At 51.7% G+C, this 21,257-nt stretch overlaps 1 protein-coding gene across 1 annotated transcript in view; it reads right to left on the reverse strand.

Moving 5' to 3' along the window:
* The window catches only part of LOC142290489 (retinol dehydrogenase 7-like), a 51,366-nt gene extending 37,411 nt beyond the window's left edge, over nucleotides 1-13,955 (reverse strand). Inside the window, exons 1-2 of the mRNA XM_075334449.1 lie at nucleotides 13,855-13,955; nucleotides 10,203-10,528 (exon numbers count right to left, since the gene is read on the reverse strand). Coding sequence (XP_075190564.1) covers nucleotides 10,203-10,512 — 310 coding nt within the window. The 5' untranslated portion in view covers nucleotides 10,513-10,528; nucleotides 13,855-13,955. The remainder of the gene's footprint in view (nucleotides 1-10,202; nucleotides 10,529-13,854) is intronic.
* Nucleotides 13,956-21,257: the final 7,302 nt, after the last annotated feature.

Below are 21,257 nucleotides of genomic sequence, written 5' to 3' on the forward strand. Positions count from 1 at the left end.
GCAGAGCACCTATACGCAATTCCACCGGCCTGGTGATCCAGGAGATGGTATCAGAGAGGGGTCTCCCATCCACCGAGGCAATCACTAGGGGCTTATCGAGTGGAGTAACAGGCAGCTGGTACTTGTCCACCGTGGCCTGCTGGATAAAATTGCCTGCTGCTCCGGAGTCGAGGTATGCCTCAGCCGTGAAGCGCGTCTCTCCTGTTGACACTTGTACCGTCCACATAACTGGGTCTGAGAGAGTCCCAGCACCTAGGGTGGCCTCTCCTACCAACCCTAGGCTTTGGAGTTTCCCGGCCTTTCCGGACAGGAGCGTAAGAGATGAGTGCCCTCTCCGCAGTAAAAGCAGAGGCCTTTGGCGAGCCGCTCTGCTCTACGTTGGTCAGACTGTCGTACTCGGTCAACCTGCATGGGCTCGTGGACAGGAATCCCAGCTGTTGATGAGTGAGGCACAGAGGACTTCTGTGGAGGAGGGGAGTGCCGTACTGCACGTCTCTCACGATACAGCTCTTTGGAGCGTTCCTGGAAACGAATGTCCACTCGAGTGGCTAGGGCAATCAGGGCATCTAGGGTGGAGGGCACGTCACGACCCGCCAACTCATCCTTGATGCGACTCGAGAGTCCTTCCCAGAAGGCGGCTGTCAGGGCCTCATTATTCCACCCGAGTTCAGAAGCCAAAGTACGGAAACGGATGGCATATTGGCCCACCGTCAGTGTTCCTTGACGTAGGCGGAGGAGGGATGAAGCAGACGCAGAGGCGCGTCCCGGCTCGTCGAAGGTGCTGCGAAAGGCCTGCAGGAAGTCTTGAAGGTTCTTGGTCATGGGGTCCTCCTTCTCCCACAAGGGGTTCATCCACGCCAGCGCCTCGCCCTCCAGATGAGACATTATAAAGGCGACCTTGGCTTGGTCAGAGGCGAACAGATGTGGCAGCTGCGTGAAATGAAGGGAACACTGGTTTATGAAGCCCCTGCAGGTCTTGGGATCTCCAGCATAACGAGGTGGTGACGCCAAACGGAGACGGGAAGCATCTGAAGAGGCTGCCACTGGTGCGGGAGCCATGGCTTGCCTAGCTGGGGACCTGGGTGCCGCAGGCGTCATTGATGCTTGTAACGTGTACAGGCGGGTGTCCACGGAGGTCATAAATTGCAACATGCGGGTCTGGACTTCATGCTGACGTTGGAGTTCCTCTTGCAAGGCCGCTAGTGCTGCAGCGGGATCCATGGCCTGATCTTACTGTCACGGCCGGGCGGTCGGGCAGACCCAGGAGGTGGATCCACTGGACCGAACTCGAAGATGGTGGTAGGGAGTCCGGCAGCTGAAGCACTGATGGGCAGCAGAACAGTCCGTGCAAGTGAAGGCAGCGGAGGAGTCCCTGGGACCACGGAGTCACAGATGGTAGTCCTGGTGACGTAGCTCAGGTTCGGAAGCCGAGATGATATCAGGCGGGGTCCGGAACCTCAGGAGCGAGATGACGGGTCACCGCAGGGATCCGAGATGGTACGGACTGTCAGATGGCAGACGGACAGTGTGCGGGGTTCAGGATACGGCTGACTGGATGACGAGGCAGGTACGGCTCTACAAAGAGAGATAGGTGAGTACAGGCACATAAACACCAGGAGACCTGACTCCTAGCTCAGGGAACACGAAGATCAGGCCCCGCCCCCTTGGACAATAACCCCCTTTATACCCAGTACCTGTTCAACCTCATTTCCTGTTAATGGACGCTGGCCCTTTAAGAAAGGGTCAGTGACCGCGCGCGCGCCCTAACGCGCATGCGCGCCGCCCGGGTGCCAGAAGCCAGGGAAGGAGGCTGAGAGGAGGACGCAGGAGAGCCGGCCAGGTCCTGGGAAGCCGTCGGGCGCCGGGATCGGGGACCAGGGGGCCTGGGACGGACGGAATTCGGGGGCTGAGGAGCGGGCAGCGTGGCAGGTGAGCCGGGGAGCGGGGGTGAGGACCCGGGGAGCGTGACAGTATAGAGGACTGGTACGGAGACAGCAACACTGGTTAAGCTATACAAGGCAGGTACTGGTTCTGAGGACCTGATAACTAGCAAACGTTCAGAAAACTGACAGAACACTTTGATCAGGCACCTCCCTAAGGGGAAGGATGCCCAAAGTACTCTGTGCTTTTCAACCTATGGCTGAGAGGCACCTCTCTGGATTAAGGATGCTGCCCCTTTAAGAGGAGGAGAAGACATGGCCACATGCCCTAAGCATTCTCTTGGGAGACTTGTGCAGCATGCACAGTCCCTGGGAGCAGGAATCTATGGCGGTGATCGGAACCACTTTGAGCCACCGGGATGGTAAATGCGACAGTGCCCCTGCCAAGAGTAAAAAGTGGGACAGCTCAGGGATGCTAGCACCGATGTTACAATAGCCCCCTCCTTATGCCCCCTCCTTTCCAGGCCTGAAAGAAATGTCTTCAGGAGAAGAGGGGCATTAATATTCTCTTCTGGCTCCCTCAAACTCTCCTCAGGACCAAAACCCTTCCAACCTACCTAGAATAGTGTTTAACTTCTTACTTTATTCTTGGCCATGATGTTCTTTACCTTGAAGACATATTCCAAGGTCATACCGGAATTTGTTGTGGACCTAGTTGACTCATACCACTTGACCATTTGATTGTTGATTATCGGTAACGATATCGCAGCGTGTAATGCGGCATTTTCAGAATGGAGAAAATAGAGATTTTTTTTTACATTCTTCACATACAAGAAAATCGAATCACACTCTGTTTAAACTCGAATCACAGTCTGATTAGAATGTGAGTAGCATCATTTATTTGATTTTCTTGGAGGAGAAAAAAACTGTCATCAGCACCTATCGTAAAGAGTGTTCTGAAGGTTAAACAAATTTTAAACCAATTACCCATCTATTTAATGGGGTCATCCAAACTAATTTCTAATATTGTTGCATTAAAAATTCCCTACTGTTAACTAACTACAGTATCTGACGAATATTGTTTTTTCCCCCTACTTCCTGTCTATAACGCTTTGTCTGAGAATCACAGTGCATGCTGGGATTCTCAAACGTAGTGTCATTAGGGGGCAGAGACTGCGGTCATACCCCATCCCTGAAATGAAGTGTCATCTGTGACCCTCGTTTCAGGGGCTGCTCTTTTCCCTGCATGCTGTCATTGTGCAATGTGTGACGTCACATGCGGGGGTGGCGCTGATCTCTGAACACCACTCTGACAATGTGCTCTGACTGTCTGCTCTGCTCTGTTGCCTGCTCTTTACAGCTGAACTGAGCCAGCAACACAGAACATGCAGTCATTGTGCACATCGCACAATGACATTTTGCAGGGACTAGACCAGCCCCTGAAATGAGTCTCACAGATGATGCTTCGTTTCAGCTATGGGGAAAAGTATGTGTCTGTGACCTCAGTCTCTACCCACTACTGACGCTTCGTTTAAGAATTTCAACATGCACTGAGATTCCCAAACGAAATATCATAGATAGGAAGTAGGGAGAAAACAGAATAGTAGTTAGTGTAGTTAGTGAACACTAAATAATTTATAATGCAACCATATTAGTAATTAGTAGTGATGAGCGAGTATGCTTGTCACTACTCGGTACTCGCACGAGTATCACTGTACTCGGGCTACTCGGCGGGGACCAAGTAATTTCGCGATACTCGTGCTGTACTCGTGGTCTTCATCCCTGCATGTTGGCGCTCTTTTGAGAGCCACCCCTCATGCAGGGATTGGCTGGAAGACCACTGCAATGCCACAGCCCTGTTAGTTGTGGAATTGCAGTGATTGGCCGGCCCGCACAGCGTGACCGAGCCTTTATACCGGCGGGCGCGCTGTGCTCTGCACGTATTCCCTGCTTTCCCCGCCCACATGTGCCTATGATTGGTTGCAGTGAGACACGCCCCCACGCTGAGTGACAGGTGTCTCACTGTACCCAATCACAGCAGCCGGTGGGCGTGTGTATACTGTGCAGTGACGTTTTTTTGAGCAGCGGAATCCTTAGGATTTGACTGCGCATGCTCTCTCTGGCTCCCTGGACCCGTAACCAAGATAAATATCGGGTAACCAAGTGTGACGCCCTGGGCAAGCCAGGGGTCACAGGTCATGACACCACCACACCCTACACCCCAGATAGGAACACCAAGACTAACCAAAAATCCTTGTTGCCTTCCTCCAGGGGCTGATGTCCACACCAGGGGGTGGGCCAGGCGGTTGGCTCCGCCTGCCGAGGAGTTCACAGCCCTGGAGGCGGGGAAACCAGGCAGTCAAGCTAGGGAGGAGGAAGTAGAAGGAGGTGAAGTGGTAGAGGAACTTGAGAGAAGGAGTTAAAGTGACAGTTTGTAAAGCCTGAAGTTGGTCCCCCCGCGTCCCTGCACCCCACCAAGCCCTGCATCGGCCCCGCCATCCCTCATCACCCACCTCATCACTGGGCCCCGGGACAACCAACCCCCTACCCATGGAGGGGAGGACTAACATCTAGCTGCTCCATACCATCACTCCCGGGATCCCCATACAGAGCAGCGGTGGTGTCAACAAATCACCACAACCGTGGGTGGCGTCACGGACAATAAACTATCCCAAAAACCCAATCCCCTTTTCACTCACGGGCGAGGAGCGCCGCTCAAGTCCCCGGGATCCGGCCCATCGCTCGAGCCACCGAGCAGCAGCAGGCCGCAGCAGCCGCGGCAGCCGGACCCGAGCAGTGGGAGAGCGCGGCGTCCCCTCCTCCGCCCGTGACAACTTGGCGTCACGAACAGGATCTTACCGCTCTGCCGTTGGGTAGAGGTGCGCCTTGTGACCGCCGGAGGTGTCCGGCCAGAAAATTTCAGAAGTCGCCATCTTTGGCGCTTAAAGTTCCCGCTCGAGCGTCTTCTCGAGTAGCGGAGGCGCGAAGGCCAAAACCCCGCCCCTATAGAGGAGGGGCCGGAAAGAGGCTAAGGGGGACGAAATGGCGACTGGCCGCATGTAGCCGCGGCTATACAGATAAGGACGCTGGGACCCCACGATCCGCCAACCCCTGCAAAGAATGTCTGCTCCCCCTAGCTATGCGGAGGCTACCGAACCGGTGCCCGGGACAGCGGCATGGCTGAGGGCCCGGACGGCAGGGATCTGCCGACACTACCGGAACCAGATCTGCCGGCTGATGGAACAGTGGACCGCGGAGGTGGAGGATGCAGCTGCAGTTGCACGAGTGTATGGAATGGAGGCCATGATGGAGGAGCTGTTGAGTGACCCACGCCCCTATGTCCCCGAGGGACCGGCCGCTGCGGCTGAGGGACCCGGTCTACCCCTGGCCCCCATGCCACCTCTGTCCTCCTTGCCCGTGCACCATGCTGCGCCTGGCCCGTCAGGCGTACACCCCTTCGTGACAGTGGCCGAGAGAGTGAAAAGCCTGGAAGCTGCGGCAGCTGGCGGCAACCCGCCTGGCGCAGAGACGGACGATAGTGATTCCGGGCCCGACACCGAGCCCATTTCAGAGGAAGATGAAGGAGTCGTCGCTCTGCAGGGCACGGAGGCCACTTACATCCCACGGAGTGGGAACAACGGGTATCGGGCGGCCCTTCCTCGCCGCGCTTGCTATGCGCTGGAGGGGCTGGTGCCCGTGTTTTTCCACCCAGAGCCGGGTGAGGAGGATGAAAGTGCACAGTAAGGGCAGCGGAGCACCGTTGCACCGTCCCCGTAGGGACCACCAGTCTGTGTGAACATGTGTTTAAAAGTTTAAAAGTTTTGAGAAAATGAAAAATGAGAAAATGATTATCGTGAAAGTAACCTGATTATCTGCAACCGTGATTTGGAAACCGGCCGTTGCTGGCACCGTTGTCCCCGTGGGGACCCCTTAGCTGCATAGAAACTTCTATGGACAAGCCCGAGAACTTGCAGGGCAACCACAAACATTAGTGGCTTGTAAATAAAAATCTGTTGTTGCAGCTAACCGTTACCGCCTCCGGAGAGGCAGTTTGGAGGGAGGGCCCGCAGTGGAGCAGGCTGGGGCCCAGCCACCACAGGAAACGGTGGCTACCTTCTGGAGGGGAAGGACAGATCCCGCTCGGGTAACTTGTGCTGGACTGGGGTCAAGGGGTGCTGCCTGGGTTTTAGGGGCAGCATCAGGGCCAGGTTACTTGGGTGGGAGAGAGCAGCAGCCGCAACCGTTTTAATGTTAGCGTTTTGCAACGTTTAAGTACCGAACCTCCCGATGTGGGATGATGTTTTTCTATTTGTATGTGTGATATTCTTTTTATATCTTTTCAGAAAATAAAACCGGTGTTGGACGGGCAGCCCGCGGACGGTCTGCATTTTGCTAAGGGGGAATGTGACGCCCTGGGCAAGCCAGGGGTCACAGGTCATGACACCACCACACCCTACACCCCAGATAGGAACACCAAGGCTAACCAAAAATCCTTGTTGCCTTCCTCCAGGGGCTGATGTCCACACCAGGGGGTGGGCCAGGCGGTTGGCTCCGCCCGCCGAGGAGTTCACAGCCCTGGAGGCGGGGAAACCAGGCAGTCAAGCTAGGGAGGAGGAAGTAGAAGGAGGTGAAGTGGTAGAGGAGCTTGAGAGAAGGAGTTAAAGTGACAGTTTGTAAAGCCTGAAGTTGGTCCGGGTGTGTGCCCCGGACTGAGAACAGCAAGGTCAGCAGACGGCGGTGACTGTCCGCAGGAGCGGCTGACTGGAGGTTGCCGAAAGGACTGCGGACGGGTGGTGGCCCGGCAGTACCGGAGCGGTATACAAAGTGAAGCCAGCACCAGTGGCAGGGGCCTTTCGCATCCCGGCAAGGCTAGGAGTCGCCATGAATTTGCCAAATCCGTTAGTGAAGGGGACCTCTGGGTCTCCCAACAACCAAGTCCCGATTGAAGGCAACGTCCAACCGTTGGAGAGAGACACCGCCACCGCCAGGGCACCAGTTTCTCAGGGCCAGCGCCTGCGGGCAAAGTAGGGCTCCTCCGGCTCATATCCAAGCCGGGGAGCGGGTTACCGGTGGGAACCCATCGTTACCAACATCATCTTAGGTGCAGGAAAAGGGACCGTCACCGTCAACTACTGGGGAAAAGCAAGTGCAGCCGTCCGTGGGAACCGTCTTTCCAGCCGTGTGTTTTACCGAGAACTGTGTCATCGTCTCAGGCTGAGTGAGTACCACAGTGCCGTGAGGCACAGCGCTGCCCCCGCGTCCCTACACCCCACCAAGCCCTGCATCGGCCCCGCCATCCCTCATCACCCACCTCATCACTGGGCCCCGGGACAACCAACCCCCTACCCACGGAGGGGAGGACTAACATCTAGCTGCTCCATACCATCACTCCCGGGATCCCCATACAGAGCAGCGGTGGTGTCAACAAATCACCACAACCGTGGGTGGCGTCACGGACAATAAACTATCCCAAAAACCAAATCCCCTTTTCACTCACAGGCGAAGAGCGCCGCTCGAGTCCCCGGGATCCGGCCCATCGCTCGAGCCACCGAGCAGCAGCAGGCCGCAGCAGCCGCGGCAGCCGGACCCGAGCAGTGGGAGAGCGCGGCGTCCCCTCCTCCGCCCGCGACACAAGGAAAGTGCTTTACCCGATATTTACCCTGGCCACGTGTGCAGGGAGCCCGACACTTCCCCGCTCGGCTCCGCACCCTCCCGCACTCCACTCCGCATGTATATATATATATATATATATACACATGCACACACACACTCACCTGTCCTCAGCGCCATGGCCCCGTTCGGCTCCACCCACTCCGCACTCCTCCCCCGCACAGATTCTCGGCGGCCGAGCGATCAGCTGATCACCCGGCGGCCTACTGCAGAGAGCGATCAGCTGATCACCCGGCGGCCGGCTTCTGGGAGCGATCAGCTGATCGTTCACAATAGTCTGCCGCCAGTAAAACTGTAAAAAAAATAAAATAAATAAATAAATAATTAAAAAAAACGGCGTGCGGTCCCCCCAATTTTAATACCAGCCAGATAAAGCCAGACGGCTGAAAGCTGGTATTCTCAGGATGGGGAGCTCCACGTTATGGGGAGCCCCCCAGCCTAACAATATCAGTCAGCAGCCGCCCAGAATTGCCGCATACATTAGATGCGACAGCTCTGGGACTGTACCCGGCTCTTCCCGATTTGCCCTGGTGCGTTGGCAAATCGGGGTAATAAGGAGTTAATGGCAGCCCATAGCTGCCAATAAGTCCTAGATTAATCATGGCAGGCGTCTCCCCAAGATTCCTTCCATGATTAATCTGTAAATTACAGTAAGTAAACACACACACACACCTGAAAAAATAATTTATTAGAAATAAAAAACACAAACCAATTCCCTCGTAACCAATTTAATAAGCCCCAAAAAGCCCTCCATGTCCGGCGTAATCCACGGACCTCCAGCGTCGCATCCAGCTCTGCTGCATGGAGGTGACAGGAGCTGCAGCAGACACCGCCGCTCCTGTCAGCTTCACACAGCAACTGAGGTGAGTAGCGCGATCAGCTGCTGTCAGTCAGGTAACTCAGTGGTGGCCGCGGATAACCTTAGTGACAGCTCGGCTGATCACGCTACTCACCTCAGTTGCTGCATGGAGGTGACAGGAGCGGCGGTGTATTCTGCAGCTCCTGTCACCTCCATGCAGCAGAACTGGATGCGACGCTGAAGGTCCGTGGATTACGCCGGACATGGAGGGCTTTTTGGGGCTTATTAAATTGGTTACGAGGGAATTGGTTTGTGTTTTTTATTTCTAATAAAGGATTTTTTCGGGTGTGTGTGTTTATTTACTGTAATTTACAGATTAATCATGGAAGGAATCTCGGGGAGACGCCTGACATGATTAATCTAGGACTTATTGGCAGCTATGGGCTGCCATTAACTCCTTATTACCCCGATTTGCCAACGCACCAGGGCAAATCGGGAAGAGCCGGGTACAGTCCCAGAACTGTCGCATCTAATGTATGCGGCAATTCTGGATGGCTGCTGACTTATATTGTTAGGCTGGGGGGCTCCCCATAACGTGGAGCTCCCCATCCTGAGAATACCAACCTTCAGCCGTATGGCTTTATCTGGCTGGTATTAAAATTGGGGGGACCGCACGCCGTTTTTTTTAATTATTTAATTATTTATTTCACTGCACAGTATAAACACGCCCCCCGGCTGCTGTGATTGGGTGCAGTGAGATACCTGTCATTCAGCGTGGGGGCGTCATAGGCGCCGAAAAGCAGGAAAGCAGGGAATACGAGATTGATTAATGAGCGGCCGGCTTTTTCAAAAGAGGAAAAGCCGCCGGAGTTTAGTGAACAGCTGAGCAGCGCCGCAGCAGTGATCGGGGAACGGTAAGTAAGAGAGAGGGGGGAGAATGACCGACAGACTGTGAGACGGGGACAGACAAGACAGAGAGAGACCGACAGACAGACAGAGAGACCGACCGACGGACTGAGGGAGATAGAATGAAAAAAAAAAAATGACCGACATCGCTAGTAAAAAGCACAAAACGTGCGTTTTGGACATCGGAGTGCCACACAATGTTTTTACGTAAAATCTTTCATGTAATAATCTCAAAAAGTAACATACACCAGCTCTATCTCACTACTGGGTATGTGCCCTTAACATTTCCGCCATGAAAATTAATTTTGGTGTCATTTTGGAAGGTTTTCTGGCGTGTCCGTAAAAATGGCGTAAAACTCGGACAAAATTGTTCACAGCTGTGACTTTTGAGTGATAAATGCTTCAAGGGGTCTTCCCCATGCTGTTGCCATGTCATTTGAGCACTCTTCTGAGACTTTTGTGTAATTTTTAGGGTTTCTACATGCTGCCGGGGGTCATTTCATAAAAATACTCGGGTCTCCCATAGGATAACATTGGGCTCGGTGCTCGGGCCGAGTACACGAGTATCTTGGGATGCTCGGCCCGAGCCTCGAGCACCCGAGCTTTTTGGTACTCGCTCATCACTAGTAATTAGTTAAATTACCCCATTAAATAAATAGGGATTTGGTTGAAAATTTGTTTAGCATTTGGACTACCTCTTTAAGGTGAGGCAACAAGGTGTGACTGACTGTGCAGTTGAAACCTTACCTGACGGGAACAATGACAGCACAATTTGGAAAAAAAATTGTGCCACCATTAGCCAGCTGCGATGGGCGGCATTTTGATTGAGGACCAGCCGCACATTTTCTCCCCTTCAGGGTTATACGTGGTTGTTAAAAAATGTGGACCCTGTGCAAAACACTGATTAAGGACAATCCCATTTTCTATGATTTCTTTTTCTAAGTTACCTCTGTCTCCAACAACACGAGAGACCCACTCAGCCACAGAACTCACATTCTTGCTGTCAGAAATATCTAATATTGTTGTTTGCAGTCTACTTGATGTTTCCTTCTTCAAGTTCTCAGCTCCTTTCAGTGTCAGGCAAGATGCCAGAACCTTCATCCCAAATTTATCAAGTTGCTTGGCCAACAGGTTCCCAAATCCAGTGTCACATCCGGTAATGAAGACATATTTATCTGCGAGATTCTCCAGTATATGACTCTGTCTGTACCATCTATATACAAGTAAACCCAACAGTGCCAACACAAGGAGCCACATGGTGGAAGAAGAATTTCTAAACCAAAAGGAAAAAAAGAAAAATGATTTAGATGCACCAACAAGAGAATTCATTATCCCAATCCTGGGCATTATGCCTTCAGAATTGGTCTAAAACTATTGATATTCTGCTGTTTAAAATCTACTACTGCCCTGATTGCCTTAGGTATCTACGGTACTTATGAGGTCTTCAAGTTTTGAAGTCAATATCAAAATTGAATCGAAAAAAAATTATAAACACAGGGTATTTTTATGCTTACGCTTTTCTATTGCATCCACATGTGAATAAAAAAAGCACATCTGATATATAAAAGTTGGCTGAAGTTTCCTCTGGATGAATACAATCATCGTAGGAAAATGAAGCAGTAATATAAATGAATACTTGTGCATGGATCAAACCACATATAGATACCAATAAATACATACAGTGTCTTGAAAAATTATTCATACCCTGTGAACTTTTTCAAATTTCTTTATGTTATAGCCACAAACCTAACTTTATTTTACTGGGATTTTATGTCATATACTAACACAAAGTAGCATTTGTAAAGTGTGAAGGAAATCATACATGGTTTTCTAACTATTTTAAAAATATAAATTGAAATATTGTGACATGCATTTGTATTCAGCCCCCTGTTCTCTGATAAATAAATAGATCCTGAGTGACCAATTGCCTCCAGAAGTTACCTACTAAGTATATTGAGTCCATATGTGTGTAATTTATTCTCAGTAAAACTTCAGCTGTTGGGTGAAGGCCTCAGAGGTTTGTTTGAGAACATTAGGGATCAAGCAGCCTCATGAAAACCATGATGTCCAAATATTCCTATCCAAAGTCCTAAGCCTGCTCCATTAAAGCGCACCTGACATCTGCCATACATGTACAGTTAATTTTGCGTCAGGTGTTAAAGGGTATGGACATTTTTAGTAGCATTTTGTTTTTCTACGTAATTGCAAGTATTTTAAGCTACAAAGCATTCTTGCAATAAGGTTTCATTAGCAGTTTTTTCATGTGGCTTTTTAAGCAATGTAATACATGACAAAAACTGCTGCACAAGTGCTATGAGTCAGAAAGCTCATCTAATTGGTTCTCTAAGCTTCAGCTCCAATTCATCATTGCTTTTGTGCCTGTTTTTTTGCCTACTTTTGTGCTTTTTTCATTATTCTATTTGCGCCTTTTTTATGTCTATTTTGTATGTCCTTGCCTGGTTGTATTTTTTTGCTTTTTGGGCGGAATCTACCGATTCCAGATGTTTAAGCTTGATTCATCAATTGAGACTTTTAAAAAAAATTGCAAAAATTTGGCGCAACTTCACTTTGGTTCTCCCTTTTGTATTTTTGAGTTCAGTACAATTTCGGCAGTATTATTGTGACCTTGGGGAACCAAAAATCGCAAAAACAGTTCAATCAAGACAGAAAAAAAGTCAATCTTTAACTTTGAATCAAATTAATGAATCATGTGTGCCATTTTGATGCATTTGGCACAAAAAATGGCAACTATTACCAAATACAAAAAATAGAAAAGGGAGTTTAAAAAATACTGTGCCGTATTTTAAAGCTTTTTGCTGATTGTATATGTAGCGGCCCTGAGACCATCAGAGAGCTACAAGGCACTGCATCCCTACCAGGATGCAGGGCCTACCCCCAGGGTACTCAGAAGACCAGTGCCGGTCACAACCAAAAATTCCAGTTAATCCCTGTTCTTTCCCAAAACCCCCATAGACTGGTACCAAACTAGGGTTGGACCGATGGATGGCCACTCAGAGGTGGAGCCATTGCAGTCCACTAGACGGCCAGGTGAGAGGGGCAGACAGTGGACAGTCAGAAAGACGGTAGTCAGTCTGCGGAGAGTCTGGAGTGGCAGTGAAAGTGAGTGGACGCACTGACAGGAGTGTGACAGTGAGTTGAGGACCCAGGCAGTTGGTTGCTGGTGGAGTACTCCCGGAATCATGCACCAACGGTGTACAGAATCCTAGGTCAGGCAAAAGGTCCAAGCAGACCTGATAGGATCTGCACAGTGAGGGGACCATCAAGGACCTCACTGCCCTTGAAGTTCGGGACACAGTAGCAACAGGAGAACCAGGGACAGGACCAGAGACTCCAATCCCACAGGGTTCACGCTACCGTCATACGGACTGCTGTAAGAGACAACCAAGAGGGGACCCCCAGCCGATCCAAGCCACGGGGACCCACCAACCAAAGGCAGGTGCAGGGGAAAGAAGCCTCCAGGTCACTAAACTGGCACTGGGACTAAGGGGACCTGCGGTTGAAACCAGCCTTCCCCGGGTGACTAGTTACAACTGAAAGTGAGTAAAAGAACCAGTTATACTGCAACCCAGTGTGTGGCCTGCCTTCTTTCAACACCCGTTTACATCACTTATCTTCTGGGGCCTGGCCCTGCTTGCGGAGGGCCTAACATCCAGGCTGCCATTAACACCAGCCCGAGTAGCAAGAACTGTGCAGCGACGGCTCCATCCACATAGCCGCAAAACCGCAAGTGGCGTCACATGTGAACTTTATTCAAAAAGCACCCAGGGCACGGGACCAGGCAACGGCCACCAAAGTGACATTCCCCAGTTGTACACTGCCTGTCACCGAATACCCCATAACCCTGGGTGACACAGCTTTTTCCTGGCGTCACAAACAGGATTCTGTACCTCGTTGGTGCGTGATTCCGTGAGTACTCTTTCATGTTTCTTTAATTCCCTATCCTTTTTAGCAGATGCAGAACAACCTGCAGACATCTAGTCCTGCAATTAGACTCCTAATTGTTGTATATGTCTCCAGACTTGCATTATACAAAATGGTACTAGTCTTTGAAGAAAATGTTAAAAGGTATTTTACAAAAAAGCACATTATGTGAAAGTACTATACAAATCTTAATAATCTACAATGCGTTTATCAAATTTTGCGTGCCATAAAGCTATTTTACTACATCATCATAAAACATTATTTGAACTAATATTGTAAAGTTGTCTCTAAAAATGTATATTCTTTATAAAAATAGTATAATACCATGTAAACCAAGTGTATAATATTCTACAAACATTCCAGCTGTACTTGTGGAAACAACCAACATGTCAGAGCCAAAGATTTTAAGTATATGTTTGAAGTAATGTACATCCTGAATGGCGGCATTTTCAGCACCGACTGACTCTTTGATCCCTGTATGTTTATTATGTCAGGCTGGTTTCCCAAGTTGTTGAGTACGGGTCAGGACAGAAGACCCACGGTCAGTCCAGACGTTGTGGTTCATGCTCCATATTGGATGTGTGAATCCGGCCTCATACTTATACAATACTAATATTATTGAATAGTAACCATATATTTATAAATGATTAGTCCTACCTTTTATCTGTGGTTCTCGGGGTCTTATATAGTTAGAGAACAGACCTGATATGTTTCAGTAAACAGGAATTAGTAGTGGGCTTTACTTTTTTATATCCTACTGTGCAATAGTTCAAGTTGCATTTGCTCAGGGCAGGTTTTGGCATAAAAACTTGGAGTAGATCCCAAAGGGAGGAGACATTATAAAGCAAAAGATGGTATAACATTGACCCAAGATTAATATTTAATAGGTGCTCTTGGTCTTGGCAAAGTTTATACATCTGTATTTTATGCAAACATACAAGGACACAAGAAACACATTGAAACCTAACTTCAGTGAGAGCACCATTGCTATATCTATGCTGGGTAAAGTGATACGTTCTGGGCAGGGGCAGAATGGACGGTTGCCACATATTTGCTGTACCTTCCATGTAAAGTTAATGTTTTACTTTTGGCCCTGCATTACTGAAATTATAATTAACTGAGGTAGCAACAGTCCAATAAATATAATGTCTAAATGTACAATGCCAATTTTAACCCATTTGTTAATATAGACAAACAGTAATGTTTCTACTGTTTCATATGTGAATAACACCAAAGGCAATAAACTTTGTTTGCAGTTGAAAGGGATCATAAAAGGACGGTTCTGATACAGATCACTTTTAGGGCTTGTGCAGATGACTGTATTTTTGGTCCGAGTGTGGTCTGTCAAAAATAAACGGACTGCACTCAGACCAATGTTCATTAGCTGCAGTACAGACGAGTGATTTTTGTCACTGACGAAATCTGGGTGTGGAAAAAAAAAAATCGCAGCATGCACTAATTTCTTCTACAAATTGGTAGAGACTCGCCCACTCAAGTTTATGGACGCTCCCAAAAAATCTGTTGCTATATGAGCCATTATAGTGTCCGATTTTTAGGGATAAATTGCAATTATGTTATGGATACATTGTAGTTCTCTAACAGGAAAATTACTAGGTGTTAACTTTAAATGTTGGGAATAACACTTTGATAACATATTTGTGTGTCGCCCTGGGCAAGCCAGGGGACACAGGTCACACACCACTACACCCCACACTCCAGGTAGGCACATCACAGCTAACCCACAAATCCTTGTTGCCTTCCTCCAGGAGTCTGATGATGCACACCAGGGGGTGGGCCAGGCGGTTGGCTCCGCCCACCGAGGAGCTCACAACTCTGGAGGCGGGAAAACCAGGCAGATGAGCTCAGGAGATAGCTCAGGGAGGAGCAGGAGTGAGGAGCTAAGCAGAGGAGTTAAGAAAGTGAAAGTGAAAGTAGGAAAGTGGAAAAGGAGGAAAGCAAGTGAAGTGACAGAAGAGAAAGAAAGCCTGAAGGGTCCAGCTTTGTGTAGGGCCAGATCAGCAAGGTCAGTGACGGCGGTGACTGTCTGGAGGGGGACCGTTTGGAAGTTCCTGGAAGGACCCCGTTGGCTGTGTGCCCGGTGGTCTGGAGCAGTGTTCCGAAGGACAGTCAGCACCAGGGCAGGGGCCTCTCGGACCCCGGCAAGGCTAGGAGTCGCCAGATTTGCCGAATCCGTCAGTGAAGGGGACGTAGATCCCCCAACAACCAAGTCCCGATTGAAGGCAACAGTCCAACCTGAACCGGAGAGACACCGCCACCGCCACGGCACTAGTTTCTCAGGGCCAGCGCCTGCGGGCAAAGTGTAGAGCTCCTCCGGCCCAGATTGCAGCCGGGGAGCGGGTAACCGGAGGGAATCCACCGCTACCACAAGTCAAACATAGGTGCAAGGAAGAGGGACATCACCGTCACCTACCGGGAGTGCAGGTGCAGCCGTCTGTGGGACCGTCCTACCAGCCGTTTGGTTTACCGTACAAACTGTGTCCACGTCTCAGGCTGAGTGAGTACCACAGTGCCGCAAGGCACAGCGCTGCCCCCGCGTCCCTGCACCCACCAGGCCCTACACTTTACATCTCATCACTGGGCCCCGGGATCACCAACCCCTACCCACGGAGGGGCAACGCAACACCTGGCTGCTCCGCATCACCATCCCCGGGACCCCCATACTGAGCAGCGGTGGTGCAATCACCACAACCGTGGGTGGCGTCACGAACTATAACCATCCCCCACACCCAACAAACCCCCTTTTCACTCACGGGCGAGGAGTGTCGCTCGAGAAACCCCGGGATCCGGCCCACAGCTCGAGCCACCACTGAGCAGCTGCCGGACCCGAGCAGAAGGGGTGAGCGTAGTGTGCCGACACCCTCCTCCCCGCCCACTTCAACTTGGCATCACGAACAGGTTCTTACCGCTCTGCCGTCTGGTAGAGGTGCGCCTTGTTATCGCCGGAGGTATCCGGCAGAAAAATTTCAGAAGCCGCCATCTTTGGCGCGAAAAGTTCTCGCTCGAGCGTCTTCTCGAGCAGTAGAGGCGCGAAGGCCAAAACCCCGCCCCGAGAGAGGAGGGGCCGGAAAGAGCTAAGGGGGACGCGATGGCGGCTGGCGGCATGTAGTCGCGGCTATAAAAGCAGGGACGCCAGGACCTTGCAAGAATACCGTTCCTGGAAGCAAACAGAGAAGCCATCATGTGGATGCCGTCCCGCGACACCGTAGCCCCCGCGCCTGGAGCCGCGGCGTGGGTGGAAATCTGAACCGCGCAGCTCTACCAAAGGCTGCAGGTCAGGATGCAGCTCCTCATGGAGGAGTGGGAGGCCGACATGGCGGACGTTGTAGCCACCGTGCGGAGACGCGAGGAGGAAGCGGAGAAAGGGAGGGTGAGTGACCCACGTCCCGATGCCCTTGCAAGGCCGGTCATCGCGGCTGTGGGGCCCGGTCCAAGCCCTCTCCCCCCGTTGCCTACCTCGCCACCCGTCCCAGAGGCCGTGACCCCGCCACTAGGCCTGCTACCACCGCAACCGGTAGCAGTACCCAGCGTCCCCGCCCAGGCGGGCCGACCTGTAGCCGGAGCCCGCGGCACACCGGAGGTGTTACCGTGGAAGACGCCGAAAGTAGAACCGGAGGCATCCCTTGAAAAACCCCCCGAGCCGGAGCCGATGACCCGTTCCGAGCCGAAGGCCCGGCAGCGGAAAGCCCCTATGCCCATCCCCCACACCTCGGCTGAGGTGGCGCCGGGTTGTTGCTGCAAGGCAGCGCCCAAGGTCATGACACCGCGGGATACGCCGCCCACCTTCCTGACAGTGGGTAACGTTTTGGATGTCCCGCGGGGCCCGACCCGTGCGCCGGCGCTGGCAGCAGCGCCGTACTGGGATAGGGAGCCGGTACCGCTGGGCCTGGAGATCGAGGAGAGGGAGCAGAAAAAGGCCGAACTGGTGGCCAGAGCAATCCGAGAGAAGGAGCACCTCCGGCGGGCGACCTCCCGTGCCCGAGGACCGTTGTACGTGGGGCAGGTGAGGCGGTTTGATGTCCGCCAGGGCTACGGGTTCATCTACGAACCGGGCCTGGAGGCCGAAGTTTTTGTAGCCCAGCGGGATGTGAATGCCCACCTGCCCGAGGAGCATCCTGGCCGTAATCTGATGCTGGGTGATATCATCCAGTACACTCGGTTCTTTGGGGAGCGAGGGTGGTTTGCGCTGGACGCTAGATTGAAGGGCAGCCCAGAGGCCCTAGCAAGCGCCGCGCCCCCTCCCTTGGAAGGAGCACTGGAGCCTGGAGGACCGGAGTAGGGCAGCGGATGCCCGTTGCACTGTCCCCGTTGGGACCACCACTGAGTTTAGTTTGTTGTTGTTTAAAAGTTTTGAAAAATGAAGAAAAATGATACCGAGTACCTAACCTGATTGTCTGCAGTGATTGAACCGGCAGGAGCCGGCACCGTTGTCCCCGTGGGGACCGTTTAAAGTTATTGGCATGGGAACTATCCATGGACAAGCCCGTGAACTTGCAGGGCACCACAAACGTTAAGTGGCTTGTAAATATGTTGGGTACCGTTACCGTTTCCGCAATGCCGCCTCCGGAGAGGCAGGTTGGAGGGAGGGCCCTGAGCAGAGCAGGCTAGGGCCCAGCCACCAAAGGAACCGGTGGCCACCCTCTGGAGGGGAAGGACAGATCCCGCTCGGGTAACTTGTGCTGGACTGTGGGTCAAGGGGTGCTGCCTGGGTTTTAGGGGCAGCATCAGGGCCAGGTTGCTTGGGTGGGAGAGAGCGGAAACCGTGACCGTATACCGTTGCAACGTTTAAGTAAATGTGCCTCCCGTATTGGGAAGAGTTATGATTAAAAATGTTATTCATGTTTTCTTAACCCTGTTACCCCTTTTTCAGAAAAATAAAACCGGTGTAGGACGGCAGCCCACGGACGGTCTGCATTTTGCTAAGGGGGAATGTGTCGCCCTGGGCAAGCCAGGGGACACAGGTCACACACCACTACACCCCACACTCCAGGTAGGCACATCACAGCTAACCCACAAATCCTTGTTGCCTTCCTCCAGGAGTCTGATGATGCACACCAGGGGGTGGGCCAGGCGGTTGGCTCCGCCCACCGAGGAGCTCACAACTCTGGAGGCGGGAAAACCAGGCAGATGAGCTCAGGAGATAGCTCAGGGAGGAGCAGGAGTGAGGAGCTAAGCAGAGGAGTTAAGAAAGTGAAAGTGAAAGTAGGAAAGTGGAAAAGGAGGAAAGCAAGTGAAGTGACAGAAGAGAAAGAAAGCCTGAAGGGTCCAGCTTTGTGTAGGGCCAGATCAGCAAGGTCAGCGACGGCGGTGACTGTCTGGAAGGGGACCGTTTGGAAGTTCCTGGAAGGACCCCGTTGGCTGTGTGCCCGGTGGTCTGGAGCAGTGTTCCGAAGGACAGTCAGCACCAGGGCAGGGGCCTCTCGGACCCCGGCAAGGCTAGGAGTCGCCAGATTTGCCGAATCCGTCAGTGAAGGGGATGTAGATCCCCCAACAACCAAGTCCCGATTGAAGGAAACAGTCCAACCTGAACCGGAGAGACACCGCCACCGCCACGGCACTAGTTTCTCAGGGCCAGCGCCTGCGGGCAAAGTGTAGAGCTCCTCCAGCCCAGATTGCAGCCGGGGAGCGGGTAACTGGAGGGAATCCACCGCTACCACAAGTCAAACATAGGTGCAAGGAAGAGGGACATCACCGTCACCTACCGGGAGTGCAGGTGCAGCCGTCTGTGGGACCGTCCTACCAGCCGTTTGGTTTACCGTACAAACTGTGTCCACGTCTCAGGCTGAGTGAGTACCACAGTGCCGCAAGGCACAGCGCTGCCCCCGCGTCCCTGCGCCCACCAGGCCCTACACTTTACATCTCATCACTGGGCCCCGGGATCACCAACCCCTACCCACGGAGGGGCAACGCAACACCTGGCTGCTCCGCATCACCATCCCCGGGACCCCCATACTGAGCAGCGGTGGTGCAATCACCACAACCGTGGGTGGCGTCACGAACTATAACCATCCCCCACACCCAACAAACCCCCTTTTCACTCACGAGCGAGGAGTGTCGCTCGAGAAACCCCGGGATCCGGCCCACAGCTCGAGCCACCACTGAGCAGCTGCCGGACCCGAGCAGAAGGGGTGAGCGTAGTGTGCCGACACCCTCCTCCCCGCCCGCGACATTTGCACCCCAAAATTGTACTAGTCACAAATGCCACGTGCTTTACAAATATACGTCCTCATACATAAAGTAAAAAAAAGTCACCTGAATTTCAGCACTAAATAACAAACAAACAAAAATAGTCTAAGGGGTGCTTCACACACAGCGAGCTCACTGCCGAGATCGCTGCTGAGTCACGCTTTTTGTGACGCAGCAGTGACCTCATTAGCGATCTCGCTGTATGTGACAATGAGCAGCGATCTGGCCCCTGCTGCGAGATCGCTGCTCGTTACACACAGCCCTGGTTCGTTTTCTTCAAAGGCGCTCTCCCACTGTGACACACAGATCGCTGTGTGTGACAGCGAGAGAGCGACAAATGAAGCGAGCAGGGAGCAGGAGCCGGCGTCTGACTGCTGAGGTAAGCTTGTAACCAAGATAAACATCGGGTAACCAAGGTGGTTACCCGATATTTACCTTAGTTACCAGCCTCCGCAGCTCTCACGCTGCCTGTGCTGCCGGCTCCGGCTCTCTGCACATGTAGCTGCTGTACACATCGGGTTAATTAACTTGATGTGTACAGCAGCTAGGAGAGCAAGGAGCCAGCGCTAAGCAGTGTGCGCGGCTCCCTGCTCTCTGCACATGTAGCTGCTGTACACATCGGGTTAATTAACCCGATGTGTACTGTAGCTAGGAGAGCAAGGAGCCAGCGCTCAGTGTGCGCGGCTCCCTGCTCCCTGCACACACAGCTAAGCGGTGTGCGCTGGTAACTAATGTAAACATCGGGTAACCATACCCGATGTTTACCTTAGTTACCAGTCTCCGCAGCTTCCAGACGGCGGCTCCGTGCAAGCGCAGCGTCGCTTGCACGTCGCTGTTGGCTGGGGGCTGTTCACTGGTCGCTGGTGAGATCTGCCTGTTTGACAGCTCACCAGCGACCATGTAGCTATGCAGCAGCGATCCTGACCAGGTCAGATCGCTGGTCGGATCGCTGCTGCATCGCTTAGTGTGAAGGTACCCTAAGCCCTGAGGAAGTTAATCTCATTTCATTCATTACATAGCTGTAGAAGAGAAAGAACGTGGTATGTCCTCATTGTGATTTTTACACCTTTTAAAATTGAAGTATATGGCATCTGAAATAAATGGGGATTCATTTGATAGATGTGATTGTCAGCTGTCTCTAACATTATGCCAACCCTCTTTCTAAAGGCCACTTTACACCCAGGCCACTTTGGCAGATCTGTGGTTGCAGTGAAATCATGGACATATTGTTCCATTTGTACACAGCCACAAACCTTGCACTGATTGTCCACAATTTCACTGCAACCACAGATCTGCCGCAGATTTATCTTTGTGTGTAAAGTGGCCTTTAGGCTAGGGTGGCATGACCATAGATTCTGTCATCCAAGAGAATTGGGTCGATACTAATGATACTCCGATCATATTCTGATCATAGTTTGATCCGAGTGTTGGCATAATGTGATCGGATGAGAGAATCAGAACATATTATGAGGAGACGATGGAGAACAAAGTTTCTTCATTTTCTCCATCGTGTGAGTCCCATAGACTAGAATTGACGAGTCTCGTCTTATTTGCACGTCACAATTTGGGCATCAGCGTTGCACCATCGAATAACATTGGTCCGAATGCGATCTGAAATAAAATTGCATGGCACTCATCCAATGTATACTGTGGTGTGAGGGAGCGTTAAAACTGAGTCTGTAAAAAATTGAACTCCTTGTGTTTCATTGCTCTATTAATCTACCTAAACTCAATATTGCCATATCTGTGTGTGGTACAACCATAACTCCCCTTACAGCACACCCACTTTCTTGGGGTTATATTTGACTCAAATCTCTCTTTCACTCCCTATATCGGATCACTCACTTACTCATGTC

The sequence above is a fragment of the Anomaloglossus baeobatrachus genome, chromosome 2 (assembly GCF_048569485.1).
Source record: "Anomaloglossus baeobatrachus isolate aAnoBae1 chromosome 2, aAnoBae1.hap1, whole genome shotgun sequence".
NCBI classification, from domain to species: Eukaryota; Metazoa; Chordata; class Amphibia; order Anura; family Aromobatidae; genus Anomaloglossus; species Anomaloglossus baeobatrachus.